Source organism: Nothobranchius furzeri, chromosome 6 (assembly GCF_043380555.1).
Source record: "Nothobranchius furzeri strain GRZ-AD chromosome 6, NfurGRZ-RIMD1, whole genome shotgun sequence".
NCBI classification, from domain to species: Eukaryota; Metazoa; Chordata; class Actinopteri; order Cyprinodontiformes; family Nothobranchiidae; genus Nothobranchius; species Nothobranchius furzeri.
In genome coordinates this window covers 50,767,571-50,794,491 of record NC_091746.1, presented here as the reverse complement: position 1 = coordinate 50,794,491, position 26,921 = coordinate 50,767,571, and the positions used below count along the sequence as shown (strand labels likewise).

Below are 26,921 nucleotides of genomic sequence, written 5' to 3'. Positions count from 1 at the left end.
CTGGAAGGGCAAACAGGCTGCATTTTTATGACAGTTAATGATTGACTGTGATTTTTGCATGTGCAAAGAGCTTCATGTTCAATATTGAGAAGGCATGATCAGAATGATTTATAGGATGACTGAGTAACTTTTTCATATTTTTAACCCGTCTCAGGCTCAAAATAAGTTTTGAGAAAAGGAAGAACAACTAAGTCCTTCAGTGATACTTCTGAGTGAAAAAATGCTCATGAAATACATATGTGGAGTAACCAGGTAGGTAGGTTTTAACTGTTGCAAAACTGCAACGCCTGTCTCCAGAGGGTATGGAACACTAATTTAATCAATACCTCTGGTAGGAATGAGTGCCTTGTAAGTCAGGCTCAAGGGGGAAAGCCCTGGGCACCATTTCTAGAGCTAGAAGTGAGCCACATCACAGCTGAGCTTCAGGCGACAGGATTTGGGGTCTTATTTCTGGATATTTGGACATCTCGCCTCTGATTGGCTAACAGCAACGCGACTCTACCACTGACCCTGTTTGCTTTGCAACAATCATGTCAGCCAAAAAGAGCACACGTCACCCCTCTGTTCATTGAGCTCCACTGGCTACCGCTAGCAGCACGCATCAAATTCAAATTGCTAACACTAGCAGATGGTACGGCTCTCATCTACCTGAATCCTCTTGCAAAGGCTTACGTCTCGGCCCGGCCGCTCCGGTCATCACAGGATCGTCGGCTAGCAGTGCCTACACCACGCTCAGGACAATCCAGACTCTTCTCATGCATCGTTCCACAAATGTGGAATGACCTACCAAGCACTACCAGAGCAGCCGCTTCCTTTTCAATTTTCAAGAAACTCCTGAAGACCCTGCTCTTCAGAGAGCATCTTCTATACTAGCACCCTCCCTGCACCCGTCCCCCTCTCTACTGTCCACTCCTTGTTCCCTACTTTCCATGACTGATGTCAAGTTGTTGTTGTTATTGTCGTTGTTAGCCTCAAGGGCAATAGGCCGATTATCACTTGTAAGTAGCTTTGGACAAAAGCGTCTGCTAAACACATAAACATAAACACAAACATGTTTTATCTCCACAAATAACACAAGCCTGGTGGAGCTCTGCTGTGTGGTGGAATTGCTAATGCTAACTTCTGCTAGTTGAGACGGCCTCTGCTGTTACATTCACGCTAATGTCAGAGTGACCGTTTTAATCACATATAGGAAAAACAATTTTGTTTTCAGTGTTTTTCTGTGTTCCACATGTTTAAACGAGAACTTAGCAGTTTTGGCTTGCTTTTGGTACCTCCTAGTGTCCATTTAGTATAACCAAATTCAAAACCTCTCCTCGCTGTGCATTCGTCTTTTTAACAGCTTAATCTAACAAATGAAATGTCTCCCAGCCTTCATTAGCGTCTACAGGAATGATTAATCACTAAGTTAAACAAATCAGCTGTGTTCATGATCTAAAACATGGAGGACACTTGCTGGAGCCAGACTGCAGCACCAGGTATTCAAGCAGAATTTTATACGTCCCACCAGAGCGGCCAGCCAGGTTGAAGTTGCAAGTGGAATATTTGGCCACAGGGGGCGACAGGGGTTGGGTGGCCTTTCACTAAAGCCTGAGTCATGCTTCTGCGTCAGTGCGTAGACATGCAACGCCATTATCCATCCTCGCGGGCCTGCTGGAGAGCCCCCGCAAGGACGGATGGAGTCGAGGTCTCTTTTCTAAACATTTGTCCGTCGAGACGGACAATGCAAGCTTGTAATTGGTCAGGGCACCGCTGTCGTCTACACCGCCGCCATTGCGCCCTCAAAAACATAAAGAGAGCCAAGGATAACTAGCGGCAGACACGAGATCCTTGAAGAATACCTTGCGAAAAAACTCTAAAAGTATGAATGTTTAATTCCCCCGTGACTGGAGGAGTGAAAGAGGTGCACAGCAAGTGTTTAATTTGTGGACAGAAATGACGGAAAACGTGGGTTTAGAGGTGGCGAGTGCATGAAGAGGTGGAGGAGAATGAGAGACAAATTTGTCCGTGTTAAAAAGTCTCTTATATACAAAAACACAATATAAACACACTATCTTGGACCGGATACATGACAGGATACCACAGAACAGCGCTACGCCCTCTGTTGTCCTGGCGGGGAATTGCTTTGCAACACTCCCCAGGAGACGGAGAAGTATGAGGGCAAAACATCTCCGTCCGTGCGTGCGTGTCTCTCCCTTTTGGAGCTGACAGAGAAGCATGACTCAGGCTTAACCCTGTAAAGGGTCATTTTAGCACACACTGGCTCGAGAAAATTATTTAAAATATGAAAAAGTTGCAAAATATCCCTTTAAACCCTTTTCTTGAGCCAGTTAGTGCTAAAATGATCTTTTACAGAGTGAATGAATTTTCTCTCAGCCCCCTTCGCTCTTTGTGGGCAAAGTACCTCATCTGCAACTTGAGCTTCTCCAGACTGGTGAGTGGTCTTGCAAAGTCACATATCTCACAAAAAGCATTGATGCTTTATGGCAATGCATGCTTACACATTAGAATAGAGGAAGTAGAGATGATTGCCATTTATTGAATTGTGTTCATCATGGCGAAACCTCAGCATTAAAGAAATCTTTTAATGAAACAAAAGTAAAAAAGAACGTCCGACCGAAAGATGGGTCAAACAAGAGTCAAGATCAGGAAAGCATTTTCTGAATAGCGAGAACTCGGAGACAAATGTTGCGTTTGCACTTTTGCACTTTTGAGTATAACTTTAACGTGTTGTCCGCTGTTTTGAAAACATGGACACACAGCAGCGGAGTTAGTTGGTTTTTACGACAATCATTTAAAACAAACACTAGGGGGTGTTAAAGCAAGCCAAGCCCCATCAGTGTGGCTAAAACAAAGGAGATGGTGGTGGACACGAGCAGGGGAGATTAGCTCTCCTTTCTTCATTAATGGAGGCGAAGCTGCAGTAAAACAGCAAAATAACCTGCACATGACCTCTGACCTTACACAATGAGCATCTTTCACACCTTCTCATGCAAAACTTTTATTCCAGCAGTGGAAAGATTCAGTAATTTGCATAAGGAAGAGTCGACAAGTGACCCAAAGAAGATGAAGATTAAACTTCTTACCTTCTGATCGGTGCACAGAACAGGTCTAACAGGCACTCCAGGTCACCTCTCAGCAGGTTTGTCTGTCTCTGAATGTTTTTATTATTAGTGATAATTTATTGAGAAGGACATGGACTGTGTGTATGTTTTCCTAATAATAAGTGCTGTTATTAGGGCGAGAAGGGGAAAGCAATACTGTTTAAAATTAAAAACAAAATCCACATTCTTATTTAAGAATATGTATATAGAATATTTTTATCTAAATGTTTGTTGAATCACATGAGCTGTATTCTGGTCTTTGGCTTTATTTTATCTGATCATTTGTTGCCGTTTTTAAATCTAGATTTTTTAGCTGCTTTTCCAAACAAGACCGCCAGGGGCCAGTGTTGGGATAATAAAAAAAAAGAAAACTTCTTGTATTGATCTCAAATTGTGCCGTTCATTTACTAAAAAACAAAACAGAAAATTATCATTAACTGCTATTTAAAACTATCTTTATTATTATTATCAATCAATCAAGTTTTATTTATATAGTGCCACCACCTTCAAAGGGGGCCCAAGGCGTTGGACAAGAAAAGTAACAAAGATAAAAGTAGCAAATTATGATATTATAATGACCTTGAGAATTTTTGTACATTTATTAAATCTCCATTAAATTAGTGTGTGAAGCACACGTTGATCCAAAGTGCTATACACTAATAAATCCACAAAGACAAACGTCACAGAGGTGAAGATAATTGAAATCAAAGTAAAAAATCTATATTGAATAAACTCACATTCTGTTAGGAATAACTGCTTTTTAAAACAAATTTACAAACAGGAAGTGTTTGATACTGAAAGACAACTTGTTCCAGAGAACCACAGCAGCCAATCAGCTGATCTAAGGACAACAGGGCCAAAAAAGGTCAGAGAGGTCATTGAACAGGATTCACCTTCATCTTGACGAACAAGTCTTCTTGGTAGTGATCCAGCACACCCACCACACCTTTCCTTTGGAAGTTACTCACTCTTCTTGGCTCAGAGTTCAGCTGAAGCCGCCTGTATACAAGCTGTCCGCAGCTTAAGCTAATTAAGCTATTGGTGCAATTTCTTGGTCAGATTTCTTCTGTTACAGTGAAACATTTACACATTATAATGCCAACCTCACCATGCTTAATTAGAGGGAAATTTGATGCCTTTAGGAGTTCAAAACATTTAGCTTTATTTTTATTTTTTTGTCCTTTAGATTTTTGGTAAGCTCCCAGAAATGTTTGAATTGCATTTTAGAACAGAATGTCTTCAAAAAAAGGTGGAGACCTGTAACAATAGTAGAGCTTATGTGGGGCAAAGAGACTCTAAGTCTTATTAATAATAACAATTAACTTGTAAATTTACCTGTTTGACCAGCGCCCTCAAACCGGTACAGCACCTCGGAGCCTTTGAAGAGTCAAAACCCTTCCACCAGGACCGATGTATCATTTAGGAAGTCAGTGGTGATGCTCTGGTTTGTTTATTTATATTTTGGGTATCACAGCATTCTAAATTGGACAGATATTCTCAAACTGGTTAGATTTACTCATCCCTGACACACACCTGGGGATGATTTTACCTACTTTGTAGATTATGTCAGTATGCCTGTCTGTCACTATAATGCTAGAGGTTTTTATTCAGTAGCTTAAACCAAGTGAAGCGTTTTTGGGTGTAGGCTTAGTTACAACCACTACGATTCACATTGATTTTTCAAAAGGATTGAGGGTAAAAAGAACAAAATATTGAGCTGGGCAATAAGAAGCATCTGGAAACGTTTTCTGTATTGAATGATTTCTAAAACTATCTTATAATTCCTCCATAACGTTCCAGTTTCTATGGTAGCACTTTTACAATCTCAACACAGCTCAACAGAGCTCTACAAACTACGTTCTGTTTTTAATTAAAGGTGTGGTACACTTGTTTAATCAAGTGGATTCTGGTAGGAATGAACGAATGCCTTGTCGTACCATGAGAAAACAAACACTGGTGCTCTACTTTCCGGAACTTGAAGGCTCAATCCCAGTACTTGCACTGCACCCTACAGTCTTTTGTGAAGTGCATTTGGAGGAAGTGCAGTAAGGCTTTGAGTGCGTAGTACACAAATGTGCCGAAATGAGACAAGGAGCATTGTAGGGAGCACAGTACGTGAGGCTGCACAACTGTACATCTGAGGTAGTTGTGTACAGTTTGGGAGCTCCACAGGGTATGGTGTTCTCACCCTTTCTCTTCACCTTCTACACCTTGGACTTCACCTACAGCACCAGCAGCTGTCACCTCCAGAAGTTCTTCAGTGACTCAGCCATTGTCGGCTGTGTGTCTGAGGGAATGACCAGGAGTGCAGGTCAGTCATCTTGGAGCATGTGGACTCTGTAAGCATAACCACCTTTGCTTGAACACCAGTTAATACAAAGGAAAGAGTGATTGACTTCAAGAAAAAACCTCCTCCTTATTCACCAGTAAACATGCAGACATTGAGGTGGTGGATACATTTAAGTATCTAGGTGTTTACTTCAACAGTAAACTGAACTGGTCCAACAACACAGATGCTCTGTATAAGAAGGGCCAAAGCCACCTCCACCTTCTGAGGAGGCTGAGGTCCTTCGGAGTTAATTCCCATCTGCTAAAATCCTTCCATCACTCTGTTGTTGACTCTGTCATTCAACCTGATGTGTTGGGGTGCAGGCAGCTCTGACTGAGACAGGAAGAGACTTGACAAGCTAGTTCACAAAGCTAGCTCAGTTCTATCTAGGGAAGATGACCTCCATCTTGGAAAACTCCTCCCACCCACTGCACTCCACTCTGGAGACCATGGACAGCTCCTTCAGAGGCAGACTAAGACATCCCAGATGTAAAACAGAACGCTACCATAGGTCATTCATCCCCTCTGCAGAAAGAGTGTATACCTCCTCAGTTTAACTGGTACTGGCATTATCCTGGTACACAATAACATCAGTGCAATACTCAGTATGTGTTCGATACTTGTGCAATACCAGATTTGCATACCATGTCTGTGTCCTTTACAGAATACTGCATAGTGCTGAAACCCAAGTTTCCTTTTTATGCCTTGTTTACAGTGGTTTAAGGTTACAATAACAGCTTATTGCTTCTTTGTATTTATCTGTAATCTTGTTATTTTTTTATTTTCTCTAAGTGTTGGTGCTGTTGTAGCAAGTGAATTTCCAACTGTGGGATCAATAAAGTCCACTCTATTATTTTCTATTCTACTGTATATTGTATTGATCAGCCGTTGAAAGATTGCTCTGCACAATAACTACCCATCCTTTAACTTTGTCCATTTTCTTTAATTTTTAAATCAAAATTTAACTTGTGTGTACTTTCTGTCACATTGATTTTTAATATTCTTGCTATTCTTGCTATTTGGAAAGCACATTGAATTGCCTTTCTGCATGAAATGTGCTATATAATTAACATTTGCCATGCCTATTCTGCTGAGTCAGCAGCTGTGTTGCATAATGGTTCTGTCTGTGCAACTTAAAAAAAATCTTTATGAACAACTTTCAAACAAATAAACAAACTGTTATTTGATAACATTTACATTAATTGCTATCCAAATGCAATTTTAGTCTAAAACATTTGGAGCCTGAATATACATCACAATCTATTTTCTACCAGAAGCTACAGCAGGAGATAGGTGGAGACTATTTTCATGTTCAGCCTGCACGAAAAACTCAGCGTGACTGATTATAATCAGAAATAATCATCAAAAAAGTTTTTTTCAGTGTTCCACAACTTTATAGTATAGATTTTTAATATATAATTTTCCACCGAAAAAGTGCCTTGTTTAAAATGTAATAAAACTTCCTATATCCAAAGCTCAGACATATCTAACTGCACATTATCCCACAGGATACAAGTCTATACAGGGGAGGAATCGTTGGTCGGAATAACGTGGAACCTTAGGAGATCTATCAGGAAGAGCATCACTTATTTGGACACAAGTACTGCATGACCCATGGGAGGATAACAAATAGACAGTTAAATGCATTAGGTTTTTATTGATGGAAACTGATTCTCAACAGGTTTCAAACAACCAGATGAAAAAAGCTGAAACAATTTTTAACATAAAAAAAATTAATGATTTGATGAATGTGCATGTTATATCTGAATTAACCACCAGAGGGCAAACATGTGTACAGCCAGGAGACAATAGGGAAAAGCATCAAGTCATGCACCTACTGTGAATCCATGCTGGGAAAATACTGATAATGAACACCAATCACAATAATGTTACCCCTTCCTAAGGGGCTGGTGTGTGAGTGTAACATCTGGCAATGGAATCAGTTCTCAGCACAGGAGAAAAATCTGAACATTTTTGACAAACGTGTCTAGATTAAAAGCAAGGGAGTTGAACACGAGCACCTGAACTGGATAATTCAGAGTACAGATGCAGATTATTGCTATTGATTTTTATTTATCAATGTATTGGTGGGAAGATGCTCTGAATCTGGTTTGTTCTGAAGTGGTATTTTATTGCATGTAACATCACAAACGTTGTGATGTTTAGGATTTTAGAGCTGGAACTCAACTTGCCATCTTAGTTATGCTCACATTTTATAAAAAGCCTTCTGATCACAGACCTACTATGAGCATTTTTCTAAATATTAACCATTGTGTATGTATTAGAAAATTGATGTAACTGTAACTTGAAACTTGATAAATATGTCAGTGGCTTTTGTTTAGCATCTTTGTGCTTTTATTTTTACCAGTTCAGAACTGAATCTGAGCTCAGTGAGTGTGTCTTCATGCACTAAAGACCAGTCCAGTCTTGTGTTCCTCAGAACAAGGTTTCCCTCTCAGCAGTTATTGAGAATCGGAGCTCCACCTAGCTTCAAAGAGCGGATGGATCGGGCCAGCATGCCGAGCTGCAATCGGTCCAAATGGAACCAACGGGATGGTAGCTTGTTCCTGGGAGTGAGATGGGAATCATAAAAATATAAATCACACAAATGAAAAGGGGAAATCAGTACTTTTAAAATGATTTACTGGTTCTTACGTTGTTGCTTGTGTTCCAGGGGGATGCGGGGAACTCTTTTTGGCTCTAAAAAGTTTGGCCCAGCGCAGTCTGCTCTCCTCTAACTGAACTGGAGTATTTTGGGTCTCCCCATCTTTCTCCTCTCTCGTCTCATCTTTCTTCCCATCCATGCTGATTTGAAACCAAACATCGGCATGATTTTGGCAAAATTCCACCTCTCGATCTCCTCTTTCCACAGGATCGGGTTTGTTTTGTGAAAACTCTGGAATTGAAGCCACCGACGGACTGCTGCTTCCATGTTGCTGCTTGCAGCAACTTGAACTGTGAGAACTTAAAAGTTCCTGATTGTGCGAAGCTTTAAGGTGACTTTCATCACTGCTGTCTGACTTCCTGTCAGCTCGTAGCTTAGGCCAGCTGGTCACGAGCAGCGCTGAGCACGGCCGAGTTGGGAAAGCTTCCTGCTCCAGCTGTCTGTGACCCAGCAGGCGTGGCTCCAGGAGCAAGTTGAGGTCAAAGGGCAACACAGAGAGCGGCTGCAGCAGCAGCAGCAGCTCCTGGAACAGAGGCTGGCCCCGGCCCAGAGACACATACAGGAACCCCCAGGAGTGGTAGTATGCTGTCACCACATCTGGGGAGAAGCATCCACACACATGGAAACAATCTGGGTGTCAATAAAGGTTTAGGCTTTCACGTACTCACGGAGACCCTGGAAAACTGTCCCGTTTGTTTACACGTCAGGGGCGGGACTTAAACTTCTACCGTTGGGCTTCAACTTCTGCATCTCATTCATCTATTATTTATTATCAGTGTCAACTAAAAATATTAGAAAGTAGCAAAAAACAAAGTTTCCAAAACTCAACTCTTGTTGAACGACAAAAGGAGGATGGACTAAAATGTTACCTTACCCCGGGGCCTTAACGTTAGCTGAAACCACTCTACTTTTGTTTGTGTTGTTTTTCTAGTTCACTTCACAGGTCAGCTAACAATGGTCTGTATACCAAATAATTATTGAGCACAATCAGAGAGATCCTGAGTGGCATCACGAGGACTTTTAAACAGACGCTAACCCTTGTTGCTAAGCTGAGTTACAGATCAGTGTAACAGGGTCTGGCTGCGTCCTCACCTGTCTGACTCTGGAGGTGACTGAGCCAGAACTCCAAAGACCTCAAGCTGTAGGAGACAATAAAACCAACATAAGTAGATGTTTTACTTCCTTTGACTATATTAGCAGCTTTGATTCTTACTTTAGGAGACCCATGAGGAAGGCTCTCAGTCTCATACAGTGGCTGGTGAGCTCAGGACAGTGCTTGATTTTGGACACCAGGCTCTGAAGGACCCTGACGGATGGACCTGCAGGACAGAGGGGAAAACATCAGCCTAAAGCTACAGGTCTCTCATGACGTCACGCTGACAGGAATTATCAGCTGTGGTAAGGTAACTGGCCTGTATTTGATATAGCATCTTCTAGGGTTCTACAACCAAACTGGTGTCACCGGTCTTTCCAACCTCCACCAGGCAAGGCTGGCAAGGTTAAGTGTCTTGCCCAAGGACACAATGACTGCAACAGATGGGACTCAAACCTGCAACCCTCCGGTTACGTGGTAGGCAGTAAACCTCTCTGCCACCATCGCCTTAATAAAATACGCCTACACACACCCGCTCTAGTGGAGATATCCACCACATTCCAGGAGTGATTACGTCTTTGCCCGATGATGAAATCCAGTTGGTGATCCCTGAGTCCGTCTTCTAAAATGTTCTGGATGGCGGGACACAGGTGTTCCAGAACCAGGCCAGAAACGGTGGGACTGTAGGAGCTGTTGCCCAGACGCATCTGTGCCACAGAAGAAGAAAGCTAAAGATTGTTCTGCCCTCTAAGTCCTGCTGACACAGGATGTTTGAATCTTTTGTTGTTCTCTCAGTGTCATGTTTTTTGTTTGGACACATTGTTCCTGGTGCTGAGTTCTGCTGAGTCATACCTTTTCATCTGGGTCTCTGCTGCGTCCGAAATGAGCCATGAGCAAATCCACAGCATTGCTGACTGACCTCAGCAGACCTGCGCACATTGGAAATGCAGATGGATTCAAGTTTTACAAAGTCCATCTCACTTTAGCATAATGTTCATCTAATGTTATTTCTGCTTATTTATGAAGGCAAAAACTTAAAGATGACCTAGAACAACATTTTTTAACAAGTCGAAACAGTTGTTTGAGCCTCTATAAAGCATATTGTTGGGGCTCAGAATGACCCAGGAGCCCTGATAAAGGGCCAAACACAACCCCATAGTCCAGCCCACTTAGCCAGGTCATGAATACAAAATAGACTGTGTGCTGATTGGTCCATTTACTCCCATGACTCTATGACTGTCGGAAGCTAGTAACTCTATGTGTGTGCGTGCGTGCGTGTGTGTGTGTGTGCGTGTGTGTGTGTGTGTTGCGAATGAGGAAGTGTTTGGCCTTACTCTGTCAGACCGGACCTTAAGATGTGGGTCTTAGTGTAGATAATGCCAGTTCTTGCTAGAATGTCCAACAAGGACACTAGCAGTAGTAAGTAAGTAAGTAAGTAAAAGTTTATTTATATAGCGCCTTTCACAGATATAAATCACAAAGCGCTGTACAACATGATAAAGATCAGGGCAAATACCTCTAACCAATAAAAACATCTGAAAAACAACAGCAGTGATAAAATAGAAAATAGGAGATGAGAGTTTCATCTGACTGATTATTGAGGTTAAGTCATTTAGTGTAATTGGAGAGAAGGAGGTGAAAGACTCGGAGCACTGAGGGGGCTCCCCTCCTGAGGGTGGGGGTGGGGTGGGGTGGGGGGGGGGGTGGAATGCTGGATCTCAGATTCAGCACCTTGTTTGCAAAAAAGTGGAGAAATCTGTTACAATCATCAGCTGAAGAAAGCTGAGCCTGCTGCGGAGAAGAAGACACGATGCTGGAGATGGTATCGAACAAAACCTTAGGATTATTCTTATTTTGGCATATGAGGTTGCTGAAGAAAGAAGACCTGGCATTTTCTACAGCTTCATTGCATGACTCAAGAAGTTCTTTAAAATATTCGCGATGGACAACCAAACCTGTCCTCTTCCACCGTCGTTCCGCTTTTCTATAGGAGTGTCAAAGATCAAGAATCTGGTTGATCAGCCAGGGAGAACTGGAGGCACTGGAACTGCGGCTGGTTTTGTAAGGGGCGACCTGATCTAGAATTTTGAGGCAGTGATCATTAAATGAGTTGGTAAGGAGCTCTACGTCATCAGAGGAAGAAGGTACAAAGTCAAAGAGGGAGGAGAAATTTAAAATGGTAGAACTGTTGATAATACGTCGTTGCTTGGCAGAGTCTGGTAAAAGAGATTCAGAATTTAGGTTGATATGAAAAGAAACTGACTTATGGTCACTGAACACAACATCATTTATCTGCAGTTTATCAACAAGAAGTCCGTAGCTCAAGCTAGCACTGGCCCTTGTCAGATGACGCATCGGGTGCTGTAGCTCGCTGCATGATGGGATAGCTGGGTGTATAACAAATGAAAGTATCGGTCGGCTTTACGTGTTGTGAGCTTGTTAAACTGTGAAGGGCTGCCTTGCTATCTTTACAAGAAGGCAAAAAAAGTTAAATGTAGGCCGAGGTCGCGTTAACTGGATATTTTTTGTATTTAACCATTAAATTTTTTTGCCAAAAAATCTCATAGCTGTTGGTCATTCTGACAGACTGGAATTACGCCAATGCATGCAGGTGTGCAGACATTTTAAAAGTCACGCACTGGGAACATCGTAGAGGTAAAAAAAATCAGTCATGAAAAGATTCCCATCAGAACATCTGAGCATTATCTCTGGCCTGGACACCATGATCAGTGCAGCTCGCTCTCAGCGTGCCGAGGAGCTGTGAGAACATCTCAGAGCGTGTCGGTGGGTCACAGCCCAGCAGCGGAATCAGAACACAGCAGGTAAAATGTTCTTACTTTAAGCTAAATTGTTTATTTTTGACATTAATATGTTGCTGGACATGCTGGTCAGTTTGTTTAGACGAAATATAAATGAAAAAAAAAAAAGAAAAAAAAGTGAATTTTTATTTATTATTATTTGATAAATGAAAATGATGGGAGGGAATGATGATGACCATTTTTTAAAACCCTGTTGTCAAAATGAAAACAAACAAGCCCTCTGCATGTAGGTATTGTTTCCGTCTGCTTGTAACTTGTTTATTAAGGCTTGCAGAAATAAAAGCAACGACTGTGTTAGTGGAGTAATGTTTTTGGATGGCTACTTTTTACTTTACTTGATTATAAATATGTAAAAGTAGTTCTACGTTTACTCAGTGATATGTTTTGGGCAGTAATGAAACGTCAAGAGCTCAGTTTGTTTCCTCTGAGGTTGTAGGAATCCACATTGTTGATTGTAAACAGTTTTTCAAAATACAAATCCTCTTACTCTTTCACACGTTTATTCCTGTAAGAGTTGGTTTGTTTCTGTTTTTTTAAACTCTTTCGACTTTTGCACTGCTTCAACTTTAACTGCAGCTTACCTTAGCAACGTGAGTCACACACCCAAAACGGCACTGGGGGTGTGGCAAACAGACAGGTCACCCGATTGCCAGTAGCTCTGGCGAGCGCTAGTTGTAGCTCAGCCTAGAGTTGTTCTGTGATTAGCAGACATGCTAACTGAGATATGCTCGTTTTCTCATGTCAATTCTCTTATTCGCTCTTCCTTCTTCCATCTCAGGAACGTTGCTGAGTCCCATTCTGTCCCGCTCTGAACTTGAGACAGTTATCCACACCTTCATCTCCTCACACTGTAAGTCTCTTTTCACGTGTCTGAGCAGAACCTCCCTGAACCGTCTACAGGTGGTTCAGAATGGCTGTGCTCGGCTTCTGACCAAGTCCTCCAAACACACCCACATCACCCCGCTTCTCCTCCAGCTTCACTGGCTGCCAGTCAACTTCAGGGTTCATTTCAAGATCCTGGTTCTGGTCTTTAGGGCCTTACATGGACAAGCACCATCTTACATTGGTGATCTTCTTAGTCCCTACACCCCCAGCAGGTCCCTGAGGTCCAGTGATCAAAGCCTACTGGTTGTGCAGCGCACCAGGCTAAAGGTGACTGATCATTTGCTGCTGTGGCCCCCAGACTCTGGAGCTCTCTCCCCGAGCCTGAGATCAGTGGACTCCTTTAAAAAGCAGCTGAAAGCTCACTTGTTCAAGCTGGTTTTGGTGTGACCTCAATCACCCTCTCCTTGTTCTGCTATTTCTACCAATTCTGCCTTTCTCAAGATCCTCTGATTTCACTCTTTCCTATTCACTCTCTCTTTTTCTTTACATTTTTAATCACAATTGTCTATTTTTTGCTCATATGAAATATTTTTAATCATTTTCTAAATTCTTTTTTATATTTTCACATTTTTTGTTTTTGTGAAGCCGCCTCGTGATTTTTATCTTGAGAGGCGCTACAGAAAAGATCTTTACTTCTTCTTCATGCTAATTTAAGGTTGCTTGTCTAAACGCATGATGTTTAATCAGCTTTTTTCAGAATGAACCATTTCTCCATGGCCTTTACAACATTACTAAATTACAAAGGAAAGCAGGTCGGAGACAGCACAGGCTACTTGGAATGCTACATAAGACATGCCTAGCTGCCTATATTCAACAACAAGAAGGTAAATTAGGCTTTAAAATATAGGACACCTTTAACAATAATAGTTTATTCTGGTTACAATCTTTGCAGATTTCTTCTTTTCTTGTTTTTATCTAAAAGAAATGTGCCTTTCCCCTCTTTTATAGCTTCTGTGCACAGAAATAAATCTGACTGCTTTCGCAGTTCATTATCGTTGTGCAGGAACAGAAACATGAAAAGAGTCAGTTTTCCAATTCCAGTAGGGTTGCCTTTGCTTTGCTCTGCCTCTCCCTCTTCATCTCACACAGACTCGTCCATGCAAATGTCACGGTAAATTCTTCATGCGTGTTGGCGCCGCCTGCAGCGCCACACCACCAGACCACGGCTGCAGATGCAACCATCCTGAAGTAAACGCTCTAAAATATTCACATTTATCTGATTAGCTTTACATTAAGTAGCCCACATGGGCACATTCAAACAAAATGATTGGGTGTGATATAAAATATTAGCACCACTGCATCACTTCCTTGGAGATTTTAGTCACACACACACACACACACACACACACACACACACACACACACACACACACACACACACACACACACACACACACACACACACACACACACACACACACACAGGCTACAGAGCTGAACCAATCCTGTGCAGGGAGAGTTAAAAATAGGTCATGTTTGAGAGGAAGCCCCTTCAGGGTATTGAAGGCAGAGCTGCAGCACAGTGAGAGTCTATTGCTTCTCTCAACAGCTCATCACTAGCAAGATGACTCAAACAAGCAGGGGTCTGGTTTCTATACTACTGGTTTACAGTTTCAGCCATAACCCATCCTTTGTAGGAGATAATGAGGTGCATCAGTAGAGAGTTGATGCTCACCTTTTCTCTGAAGATGACTGATAGACATGGACTCATACGATGTGTCGGGGGAAAGGCAGAACTCTGCAGGAGGCTTGTCACTCAGAATGAAAGACTGGCTCTGATGTTGTTTAGAACCGAGCCCAGCGGTGCCCTGGACTATCTGGGGATGCAGGCCTGAAGTGGCTGAGGAGAGGAAGGAGCTTAAGGAGGAGAGAGGAGCCACTGCAGAGAGGGCAGCTTTAACACTGCTGTGGAACAACCCAGGGTCAGCTACAGGAGCAGCACGATGGAGCTTCAGTTGCGGTGTGGTTTTAAGAGGTGACCGGGGTCCTGGTGGGCTAGTCAAGTGGTATGCAGGGTTGATGGTGGACTCGTTTGGACGTTCAGACTCAGAGGAGAAGTAAATTAGGTCCTGGCATGTGGGAATCTTCACAAGTTTGGACTGATTGTTAGTTTTGCCACCATGTGAACTTGCTTTATTTAGCGTCAGAGTCGTGGCTTTAACGTTCTGTGGGTCCAGGCTGGGTCCTGATGTGTTTGGGGAGCCGTGATTTTTTTTGAACTGGCTCCATGTGTGTCTGCGGATTGGACGCTGTGGACTCGGAGTGCAGGTGGAGCAGGTGTCCGAGCTGGACGAAGCCTCGAGGAATACGAGGCCGTTGCTTCCTGTTTGTGACGAATTAAGGTCAGACAAACACAGGCTACTTTTCCCCTTGAATTTGAGGCCATTCTGGGAGCTGCCAGGCTTGCTGCTTTTATGACTGATGTACTGCTCCAGCAGCCCCCCCAGGTGCTGTGGTTTTCCGGTGGGGACCAGAACAAACGGCTGGATGGGCAGCGAGGTGGGCCTCTGAGGCTTACTGTGTAAGGAGGACAATCCTGACAAAGAGAAAAACAAACAATTATATGCGTTAGATTTAATTACTAATTAAGTAGGAATGTGCTTTTAATATTCTCTTGCAACAAAAATCCTGTTTCTCTCCTACCTCTGTCATCTGCATCATGGTGGTGATACTTTTTAGACCCAGATGGCTGAGTGGATCTGGCTCCTGCCTCTCGGCGTCTCCTGCTCTGTGAGCTACACAGAACGGGAGAGTGGGTGAGGATCTGCACGCTGTCTGTATGCTGCCTCCAACTGAGGGTTTTGTCAGTGGAGGTAGTAGCAACGGGGTGATCACATGCCTGTAAAAGAAAACAGAGAGCTGTCAACATCAGCAGTGAAATGTGATGATAGCTCATTTTCTGTTTTCTGATTTACTGATCTGCTTCCAGTGCAGATGTGATCCTCGTTTCTCAGAATCGAACTGATTTGCATCTGTAACTGCATACTTTGACCAACATTAGAGCACCCAGAAAGCATGCACAGTACAGCATTTTGTATGTTTTATATACTTTCTGTATATGTAGGCAAACTTCTGTCTGTTTTAGTTAATTTCTGAATATTTAAGCGAGGTTCTGTTTATTTGTAGCTAATTTCTGTATATCTGAGCTAATATGCATATATTTTGGTACTAATAAATAAAAAGTGCTTAGAGATGACTTCTTTCCAGCCTACCTTCTTGACTTCACCATCTTGTACTTCTTTCTTAGAGTCGACAGGAGGAAGGAAGGGGCTGATTCTGCCTGGCCCCTCGGGCAGGCAGCTGGTGAGGCTGGACCAGGCAGGGCTGGGTGACTGGGAGGAAAGGTCACAAGTCACTAGCTTGTAGTATTTCTGGTTGGCCTCCATGGCCAGGGAGGCCTGTCCTTGCAGACAAGCAGCCAGATCAGAAACTTCTAGAGAGGAGAGACCTGGAGGAGGAGGCTCCAGAGAGTAGAGGTTGCAGTTGGAGTCCAGGCCTTGAGAAGAACAACAGGACCCAGAGAGAATTATGTCAACGTCCTGTTGTGGGTGGGAGGACACAGCCATGTCGGCGTGTGCTGCGCTTTGAGGAACAGGCTGAAGGCTGAGGAACACAGATCCCTCAGATGAGTGGGAGGGGTGAAGTGCAGGGTTGCTGAGATCATGGGGGGTGGCAGGGTTATTGCTCTTGTTGTAGATGGTGCAGAAGTTCACCAAAACACCGTCAGAGCTGTTGCAGGAGGAGTCGCTGTTGGGCGGCAGCTCTGGGGAACATCTGTGCTGGCTGTAGATGCAGCGGGACATGTTTTCTTGCAGTCTGACGGAGCCCTGCTCCAAACAAGAGGTCAGACTGGTGCCGGATCTGCTCACATGGAACTGGCACTCACGCAGCAGCGAGTCCATCTGGACGTCCGGCTCCCTCTCCATCCCCAGCATCATCCCTTCATTGCCCCATTCGCTGTCCATGTCCCCATCAGGCAGTGTGTAGTTTACATCACCATTACTAAGTGACCAGTTGGACATACCATGTAACACAAAAGATGAATCCTCGTGATATCTGTGGAGATTGTCTCCATCACTATCCTCATCCTCCTCTAGCTCTGTGTTAGGAAGGAATGAGTTGTGTGAGCGCAGCTGTGTGTTTTCCTTCCTCAGGTGGGAACTAGTCTCCTCTGGTGATGACGTGGAGTCGTCCCGCCCGCTGCTGTCGCTAGTTCCTTCCTCTTCTGCCCAATCTTCATTGAGAATACCGTAGCTGCTGGAAAAACGTCTTCCTCCACCTGCGAAGGGATACTCTCGGCTGAGCGTGGCTTGCTCTGGGAGGGAGGCAGCCCGGGTCAGGCCTGCGGAGCACAGCCGGCCAGGTCTCTTGGCTGAGCTGCACGGGGTCCGGACAGGAAGCTGCCAGGTGGGAAGCTGCACCACAGGGAAGTGGCACGCTATCAGGGTGTCACCAGAGAGACTGGATGAAGCTCCAATCATGCTGCTGGAGTACGCTGGATCATGGACTATGTTCCCATCTTCCTACAACCACATGAAAGAGTAAGTTAGTTAGTAGCAGCAGAAAGGTACAATTTCAAAAGATGGACTGAGATGTTGCATTTAACAAGAGCTTTCCTTTGAAACAGAACTCTTGAACAGAAAATGTTGTAAAATTAGGTTTCAATCATTTTTTGTCATTTTCTAGCCTCACGAGTCTTTGTGATTCAAGCCTCATTACTCAAACAGATTCAGGGGTAAACACAGCACGTGTTGCTAGCATTGTTATTTTCCAGTTTTGGACGCAACAGAACCATCGCCCCAGAGACCTAATTAGAGTTCCTGGTGCTTCAAAAGAAAATGTGAAAATTTGAATACCAAACATTCCAACTAAACCATCACAACTAAAGAAAAAAGTAAAGCGAGCCGCTGTCACGGTCTGCACCCACCGTGCTTGGAGTCCTCATGTGTTGTTCGCCTCTGGCCCCACGGCACACACTCCATAATTCAGTCAATTAATAATAAAGCCCTCCTCTGCCTGCTCGGGCCAACCACCGTCTCCCATAGTTTGTCAGCTGCTCTGTAACTGGGGCAGCTGCACTGCAGAGACGCTCCACTGGCACCGCTAAGATGTAAATACTCTCACACATTACCTCAGGTCAATCAAGTACTGCATTCAGAACATTCAGCATGAAAAAAGCAAACAGATAAAACACAGCAACAGACATGGTTTGAAACAGCCTTACATAGAGGAGAAAAGCAACTTCTGCACTTCTGTTTGTCACCAGACTTCCTACATTCTTCAGTTTGTGTCCCGAAGACAGCATCCCTGCTCTGGGGTCGGTAAGCAGCATTTCCAGAGTCAGAAAAACCCTTTACAATAATGTTCTCATTCCAAAATGGTGCCGTTTTCGAACAAACACAACTTAACCAATTAAATTCTTCCCTGTGGCCACACTTCACATTAAAATCTAAGAAACAGAAACATGTTTCTGGCTGTTTTTATCTTCCATGCTGCACACAGACGGAACCGGTTTCCTGACCTGAAATGTGCCCCAAACTCTGGTAACATTTAAAGAGACAATGTGTAGTTTTTACCTTTAATCTCTGGAAATATCCATTCAAATGTTGTTCGAAATAAAGGAAATGATGCCCAGTTGTTGGAAATTATTGGCGGCTTTGTAACATTTAACCATAAAAATAGGGTCTACATTACATGGGAGCGGGTCTAAGTCTCTAGGCAACGCCATGTTTTCTTCTATGTGAGCCTGTGAGGACTAAACACATTTACTGATTTTTAACAAGCGGTTACAAAACTTTCTCCATTCATAGATGTTGTTTTACACATTTACCTCTTCGCTTGATGCCAGTGATGAAAGGGAGTCTGATGTGCTCGTCATTTTGCTGGAGGTTACTCTCCCAGGGATTTTTGACCCTAATGGCCATCCGTTGGTAAGGTCTTACATGGACACGAGCCCAACCCTAAACACTCACACTGCACTCTACGGTCTTCTGTGAAGAGCACTTGGAGAAAGTGTGCAGTAAGGCTTCGAGTGCATGGTACACAAGTGTGCAAATAATTGCAGAATTGGGGCAGGGAGCATTGCGTCATCGACTGCAGCGCATGCCGGGATTGTAAAAATGACAATCCTTCCCATCTTAGAGTACAGTGGCATCATTTATAGGAATGCTTCCAAAAAACTTTTTCATAAGCTCGATGTCCATTCCTGCAGGGTGTTACATTGGTATCAGTTCATATACAAAACAATCATCGGTATAACACCAACATATCTTCTCTCATTGCTCATCACTTCCAACAACCAACACAATTTATGTTCCAGTAACTTAATGTCTATGGTCATTCCCAAAGCTTGCACCTCCTTTGGCCGCTCCTCATTCCAGTTTGATGCTTCCAACGACTGGAATGAGCTGCAAAAATCACAAAAGCTCACTACCTACATTCCATTATCTAACTTCAATAATTCATTGCAATGAATAGTTTCTGATCAATGTGCTTCTGATTACTTAAAGACTGTTTTAAGTCGTGAACAAGACCCCGAGATACTTAAACTCCTCCACTTGAGGTAGGACCTCTCCCCCGACCCGGAGGTGGCAAGCCACCCTTTTCCGGTCGAGAACCATGGTCTCAGATCTGGAGGTGCTGATCCTCATCCCAGCCGCTTCACATTCGGCCGCGAACCTACCCAGCAAGAGCTGAAGGTCAGAGCTGGATGAAGCTAGGAGGACCACATCATCCGCAAAAAGCAGAGACGAGATTCTCCTGCCACCAAACTCGACACACTCCACACCACGGCTGCGTCTAGAAATTCTGTCCATAAATGTGATGAACAGAACCGGTGACAAAGGGCAGCCCTGGCGGAGTCCAACCCTCACTGGGAACAGGTCCGACTTACTACCGGCTATGCGGACCAAACTCACGCTCCTCTGGTAAAGGGACTGAATGGCCCTTAACAGAAAGCCACCCACCCCATACTCCTGGAGCGTCCCCCACAGGGTGCCCCTGGGGACACGGTCATAAGCCTTCTCCAAATCCACAAAGCACATGTGGATTGGTTGGGCAAACTCCCATGCCCCCTCCATCACCCTTGCAAGGGTATAGAGCTGGTCCACAGTTCCACGGCCAGGACGAAAACCACATTGCTCCTCCTCTATCTGAGATTCAACTATCGATCGGACCCTCCTCTCCAGTACCTTGGAGTAGACCTTTCCAGGGAGGCTGAGGAGTGTGATCCCCCTATAGTTGGAACACACCCTCAGGTCACCCTTCTTAAAGATGGGGACCACCACCCCGGTCTGCCACTCCCTAGGAACTGCCCCCGATGACCACGCAATGTTGTAGAGACGTGTCAACCATGACAGCCCTACAACATCCATAGCCTTGAGATACCCAGGACGAACCTCATCCGCCCCCGGGGCTCCGCCGCTGTGTAGTTGTTTGACTACCTCAGCAACTTCTGCCCCCGAGATCGGACAGTCCATCCCCAGGCCTCCCAGCTCTGGTTCCTCCTCGGAATGCGCATTGGTGGGATTGAGGAGCTCCTCAAAGTATTCCTTCCACCGTCCGACTATAGCCTCAGTTGACGTCAGCAGCTCCCCATCCCCACTGTAAACAGTGTGAGCGAGTTGCTGCCTTCCTCTGCAGTGATGCGGACGCTGAGCCGATCTGTCGTGGGGAAGAGGGAGCTGAGCCAGAAAGCCAGGCTCTCGATTTACCGGTCGATCTACGTCCCAATCCTCACCTATGGTCATGAGCTTTGGGTAATGACCGAAAGAACGAGATCGCGGATACAAGCGGCCGAAATGAGTTTCCTCCGTAGGGTGGCCGGGCTCAGCCTTAGAGATAGGGTGAGGAGCTCGGACATTCGGGAGGGACTCGGAGTAGAACCGCTGCTCCTCCGGATCGAAAGGAGCCAGTTGAGGTGGTTTGGGCATCTGGTCAGGATGCCTCCTGGACGCCTCCCTGGGGAGGTGTTTCGGGCATGTCCTGCCGGCAGAAGGCCCCCGGGTCGACCCAGGACACGTTGGAGAAGTTACATCTCCAATCTGGTCCGGGAACGCCTTGGGGTCCTGCCGGAGGAGCTGGTGGACAAGGCCGGGGAGAGGACGGCCTGGAGCTCCCTAGTTGGGATGCTGCCCCCGCGACCCGGACCCGGATAAGCGGAGGAAGACGAGACGAGACTGTTTTAAGTCTGTTTTGATTGCTTGTACATATAAATGAGAACAGTCCTTTGTCTTTATGTTTAATTGTGTTATCTTATTCTAATCTTGTTGGTTTTTATCTTACCTGTTTGTCTTTGATGTAAAGGTTACTATGTGTCTGTTGCTGCTGCCTCTTGGCCAGATCGCCGTTGTAAATGAGACGATCAAACAAGCAAACAATTATTTGAAATAAATCTACATTTATTGCTGCTTTGTCTAAAACATTCAGAACATCAATTAATCGTCCTAAAATGAACAACTTTAATTAGAAAATAAATATTTTCAGAAAAGGCACTTGGGCCTTGTCTCCCACTGCAATGGATTATGGGTAAAACCCTTTACCCAAGTCTTCATCGATGCAGACTTGGGTGAGTCATCATTGGGTGAAGAAATCAAGGGCGCAAAAGGGCGTGATCAACTTCTGTACTTGAGAATTGGGACACCCCACACACTCGCACCCCTGGTCGGGATTGCAGAATTGAAGGATGCAAGTGTGGAAGTGCGAGTATTGGGATTGGGCCACTGAAATACCGCTTGCTTGCAACGATTTAGGTATCTACAAAATTCAGTGGAACGTGCCCTGATGAAGACCAGGAGGCGGGAGCACATTACACTGGTTTTAGAATCATTGCATTGGCTCTCTGTATGTTTCTGGATCAATTTTAAGGTTCTTCTAATGGTTTTTAAGTGTCCTACTGGTCTTAGGCCTTCTTATCTCTCAGAACTGCTTTTACCATGTGAACCCTCACGGCCTCTGCGCTCCTCTGGCAGGCGTCTCCTGGTCATCCCTAAAGTCAGGACACACACTCACGGCGAGGCGTCCTTCCAGTATTACAGCCTTCGCCTCTGGAACGATCTGCCGGAGGACCTCAGGGCCACTGAGAACGTTCATGTTTTTAAGTCCAGGCTCAAGACCCATCTATTTAGGTTAGCTTTCATCTAATTATTTATTATAGTTTTATTTCTCATTTTACATGATTATATGTTATTGCTTGCTTAGCATGTTTTATATGATCATATTTTAGCACAGTTTCATTATTTAATAATAATATTATTTGACTGTCCATATGATTTTATTTATAATTTATTTTCTTACATTTGTCATTTATATTAGCTCTTTTATTTTCATATTTTTACTCATTTTAATCCAGTGTTTTCTCTGTAGGGGCCCTCTGCCCCAGGGGCGGTGGTCGACTGTTGCTTCCTGGGTGCTCTACAGGTAGTGTTTAAGTGGAGGTGGGGGTCTATGCTCCCCCTCCTCTGAGCGCCCTGACTTAGTTGCTGTGGAAGACCTGATGCTGCCGGGGCAGACGGCTCCTCTGATGGCGTTTCCTAGCCTTACCTTACTTGGCTCATCTGGACTCAGCCGAATATACATTTTTACTAGTGTGTGTGTGTGTGTGTGTGTGTGTGTGTGTGTGTGTGTGTGTGTGTGTGTGTGTGTGTGTGTGTGTGTGTGTGTGTGTGTGTGTGTGTGTTAATGTTTTGAAACAGTTATGGGAATTTGGGGTCATTTTAATTCTGTAAAGCATTTTGAGTTGCATTTTGCTTGAAAAGCGCTTCATAAATAAAATCTGATTTGATTTGTATTGCCCCCTATTGCCAGAGAAAATACACATTATCACTTAAAATTCAAATTTAAATAGAAAATAGATTCATCTGCCTTTGAGTGATGGTTTCTAATGCTGCACGTTTGAAATCCATTTTTGGTTCTTTTTGAAAACACAGAAAAGGTTTCTTTCTACCTTGCTTGCTGACAGTTTCGTTCATGGCTGCACCTTTTAACTTTGTTTTTTAATTTTTTTTTTTATCAAACTTTTATTTGATCAAACTTTTATTTGTGCATTTAAAACATATTTTAACATCTACTGTTTTAGGTTGTCACGTTGATTTCAAAATTAGATTTTACGATTGGGCTGTTTTCTTGTCTTTCACTGCCTTGGCTAAATGCAGACGTGGAAGGTTTCTGCAGCATTAACAGTTTAAGGGAGTTGCAGGAGCTGAAGAACAATTTTTGAGCTGAAGCCTCCATATAAATAGAACAGGTTGGGCTTTAGAGGGTCGGGGTCTTCCTAAGGCACAGTGTGTGTGTGTGTGTGTGTGTGTGTGTGTGTGTGTGTGTGTGTGTGTGTGTGTGTGTGTGTGTGTGTGTGTGTGTGTGTGTGTGTGTGTGCACGCGCGCGTGCGTGCGTGCGTGCGTGTGTGTGTGCTTCAGAGGATGTAATATAATACAGACATTTCGACCTGAAATGTCTGTATTATATTACATCTTTAAATCAAATCGCCTTTTTATTTCTCCTTTTCCTAATCAGGATTACAGTGGTGATAAGGTGGGACGAGACTTTTAGAATCTTGAATTCTCCTCCTACTCATCTCCAGTTGTTTAAATCCCTCAGAAAGTAGGCCAGCGTAGAGATCGGCGGTCTGCTGAACAGCCTCTCACTGGAGCATGCAGAAGTTTAGATGATAAAGTGAACAGTTTCTCTGGATGTTTGTAACTTCAAGGCTGTTGTTTAATGTGATGGAAGGGCACATGGTTATATAAAAGCAGAGTCTGGGGCTGGCTGTTATCTGACTTCACTCAACAACGAGAAAATTGCAATGGGACATTTTGACTCAAGGATAAATAATTTTACAACATAAACATTTCATCATGATAAATGAGGTCTGCAGAGTGTGAATTGTCACTCTTGAGTATTTTACCATCTCTCCAAGCATCTTACATTTGGGTAAATGTGTGGAAACATCCTTTTGTAGGGAAGCCCAGCAGCTATCTTGAATTTTTTCCTCCTTGTGAATCTTTATTCTTTTACTGGAGAATGATGGACGCCAGTTTGTTTGGAAGTGAAAAAACTGCTTCTCTAAGAATATTAATTGTCTTTTCACCTTTCCATCAACACCGACCTGGACGCACCAGACTATGAAACATCTTGTTTTACAGATACTATCACTAATCGTGTGAAACATATCATCATCAGCTGGCTATCTGCTCTTTAAATGTCCATGGAAGCAGCAAAATCTAAATTTTCTCACACAGCTTGAACTAAATACTTTTTTTATTTGCTTAATCGAATCATTTGGTTAAGTTGATCTGGTCACATCTAGATCTATATTTTCTCTGCAACGGTAAAAAACATTAGGTCTCAAGTGTTTTTACAATTACTGTAAGAAGGAAACAGGCTTGCCAACAAGATGGAAAGCGCATGCACTTAAATGCAAAAATCTAGTAGCACACAACGATAAAAGGGGATGGGGGGAAAAAACACAAATAAATAAATAACTGGTCATATCTTTGCGGAAACGTTTATAAACAAACAAACCTACTTTAAATCAGCCATCAGTAGAGGGGATCCATCCTCTTCTTGCTCATTTGATCCTAAATTATGTAAAAAGCTTTTGGGGGAAAACGTTTGAGCCTCAGCTAAGATACCCTCTAGTCAGAAACTTGGTGTGTTCTCTATTCCGTATAAACGGATCTTATGGTGAGACAGACCGGTCCGATACCGAACCGGGTCCCCACCACAACGCAGCCTTAGCACCCTTCAGGCTGGACGAGATGCTGCGTCACGGCGGCTTCAGCCAATCAGAAGAGACGGAGGATTCAGCACCTAAACGTATCCAAGACACAAGGTAGAAACGCGCAAAAATGAAAAAAGAAAAGAAAACAATAAAACAGCTAAAATGTTTTAACTGTAGTTCTAAATTTTCATGATTTCTTTACATGCTTCAGTTGTTGGACTTTCACTACAAGTTTCAAGGTTTAACCCTTTTGCACTCTTGGTGCTTTATTTTGCGCAGACAGGTGTGTTGTTGTGAATACTCTTTGCTTTGCAATTTATCTATTGTTTGCAGGATGTGTATTTTTTGAGAAATTGCCAAAATATATACATTTTTAATTTACTTACACCATGTAATTTAATGCAGAATATATTTTTGATTTAGCATATATTTTTGTGTGCCATTGGCTCCCATGTATGTATATATATAAATTCTAATAAGCCTACATATTAGCATACATCCACCCATTCTTTTCTGCTTATTTGGAAGTGGGTTGCGGGGTCAACAGCCTATCGAGAGACCCAGACTTCCCTCTCCCCAGCCAGCTCTTCTGGTAGAACCCTAAAGCGTTCCCTGGCCAGCTGTGAGAACATAGTCCCTCCAACGTGTCTTGTGTCTTCCTTTAGGTCTCCTCTTGGTTGGATGTGCCCAGCGGTTAAGAATGTTTACTATGTGAAGTGCCTTGAGATAACTCTTGTAGTGATTTGGCGCTATATAAATAAACTTGAAATGAATTGAATCACAAAACCTCATGGAAGGTGTTCAGGAGGCATCCTGACCAGATGCCCAAGCGACCTCAATTGGCTCCTCTCGATGTGGAGGAGCAACGGATGTTCTCCGAGCCCCTCCCAGATGACCAGGCTTCTCACCCTATCTGTAAGGGTGAGACTAGACGCCCTGTGGAGAAAACTCATTTCAGCCGCTTGTATCTGAGATCTCGCTCTTTCAGTCACTACCCAAAGCTCGTGACCTTAGGCAGGAACGTAGAATGACCGGTAAATCAAGAGCTTTGTCTCCAGGCTCAGCTCTCTCTTCACCATTACAGACCGGTACAACGCCCGCCTCACTGCAGACGCAGCACCAATCCGCCTATCCATCTTGCGATCCATCTTTCCCTTTTTTTATTATTCTGTCTGGGTTCCCAGACCAGTCACACATTCAATGTTTATTTTTATTATTTAATGTTTCCCACTAGATTGCACATTCACCTCATATATAGGAGCGCAAGGACTGACACTGCATTCAAATAAAAGAATTTGATTATATTTATTTTACCTCTGACTGGATATTAAAATACAAATTTCACACAAAAATGCTTTGTGTGTTATTTAGAGATGCCATACAATAATTTGTATGTGTGAGTTCAGAGTTTTTGGTTATTGTGTTTCTACAGTGTTCCTCCAAAAAATCAGTCTTTACTGAAAAAAGACCAGCTCATTCTGAAAATGGCAGTTTGACATGTGTCTGTGTGAGCAAGTTGGTGCTAGCATGCATGAACTTAAGGAACAAATAGCTTTACAAATATTCAGATGAAAGATGTGTGTTCACTTTCCAGCAAAGGGGTGCAGGTGGGGGTAGAGGGGTGTGGAGGAGGGGCATGGCTCCTGTGCATTCTGTTGAAATCTTCCATTTCCAGCAAAGGCTTGACATATTTCAATAAACATTTAATTTGCTGCAAAATTCAAATACTTAAACATCTTTAACGTATTGTGAGGGTATGCTGGGAACGTCTGGTGGAGTCTCCTGTGAGAAAGAGCTGCAATTCCCATCTCCGACAGGGTTTCGAACATGTCCCCAGGGAAGCAGGGGACATTGAGACCAAGTGGGTCATGTTCCATGCTTCCTTTGTTGAGGTGGCTGACCGGAACTGCGCCTGCAGGGCCGTCAGTGCCTGTCGTGGTGGCAACCCCTGAACCCGCTGGTGGACATCGGCGAATAGGAATGCTGTCAAGCTGAAAAGTCCTATCTAGTCTTTTGGCCTGTGGGAGTCCAGAGGCAGCTGATGAGTGGCAGTCCAAGCAGAATGCAGCTCGGGTGGTCGTGGAGGCAAAAACCCGGGCGTGGGAGGAGTTTGGTGAGACGATGCAGCAAGACTTCCATATGGCATCAAGGAGATTCTGGTCCACTATCTAGCGTCTCAGGAGGGGAAAGCAGTGCTACCAACACTGTTTACAGTGAGGGCGGAGTGCTGCTGACCTCTACTCGGAACATTGTTGATCAGTGGGCGGAGTATTTGGAAGACCTCCTTAATCCCATCGGCACGTCTTCCA

General features: G+C 43.8%; 1 protein-coding gene across 2 annotated transcripts; it reads right to left on the bottom strand.

The window, feature by feature from the left end:
- Window positions 1–7,615: 7,615 nt before the first annotated feature.
- LOC107372729 (AP-4 complex accessory subunit RUSC2) lies at window positions 7,616–24,633 on the bottom strand. Of its 2 annotated transcripts, none has more exons than XM_015940932.3 (10): window positions 24,418–24,633; window positions 16,108–17,418; window positions 15,539–15,734; window positions 14,571–15,431; window positions 10,044–10,120; window positions 9,724–9,898; window positions 9,312–9,417; window positions 9,191–9,237; window positions 8,089–8,695; window positions 7,616–8,000 (listed from the first exon to the last, which is right to left on the bottom strand). In XM_015940932.3, the coding sequence occupies exons 2-10, from the start codon at window positions 17,374–17,376 to the stop codon at window positions 7,889–7,891; spliced, it is 3,450 nt and encodes a 1,149-aa protein (XP_015796418.3). In that variant the 5' UTR covers window positions 17,377–17,418; window positions 24,418–24,633; the 3' UTR covers window positions 7,616–7,888. The 2 variants fall into 2 exon arrangements, with proteins under 2 accessions (XP_015796418.3, XP_070408862.1); XM_070552761.1 differs by lacking the exon at window positions 24,418–24,633 and adding an exon at window positions 17,823–19,339.
- Window positions 24,634–26,921: the final 2,288 nt, after the last annotated feature.

Bases quoted from the DNA above. Each gene is read 5' to 3' on its own strand.
- LOC107372729 (XM_070552761.1), bottom strand. The intron at 15,432-15,538 runs GTAGGAGAGAAA...TCTCTTTGTCAG, and splicing joins CCATGATGCAGATGACAGAG to GATTGTCCTCCTTACACAGT. The intron at 10,121-14,570 runs GTGAGCATCAAC...CAATGTGCGCAG, and splicing joins CAGTCATCTTCAGAGAAAAG to GTCTGCTGAGGTCAGTCAGC.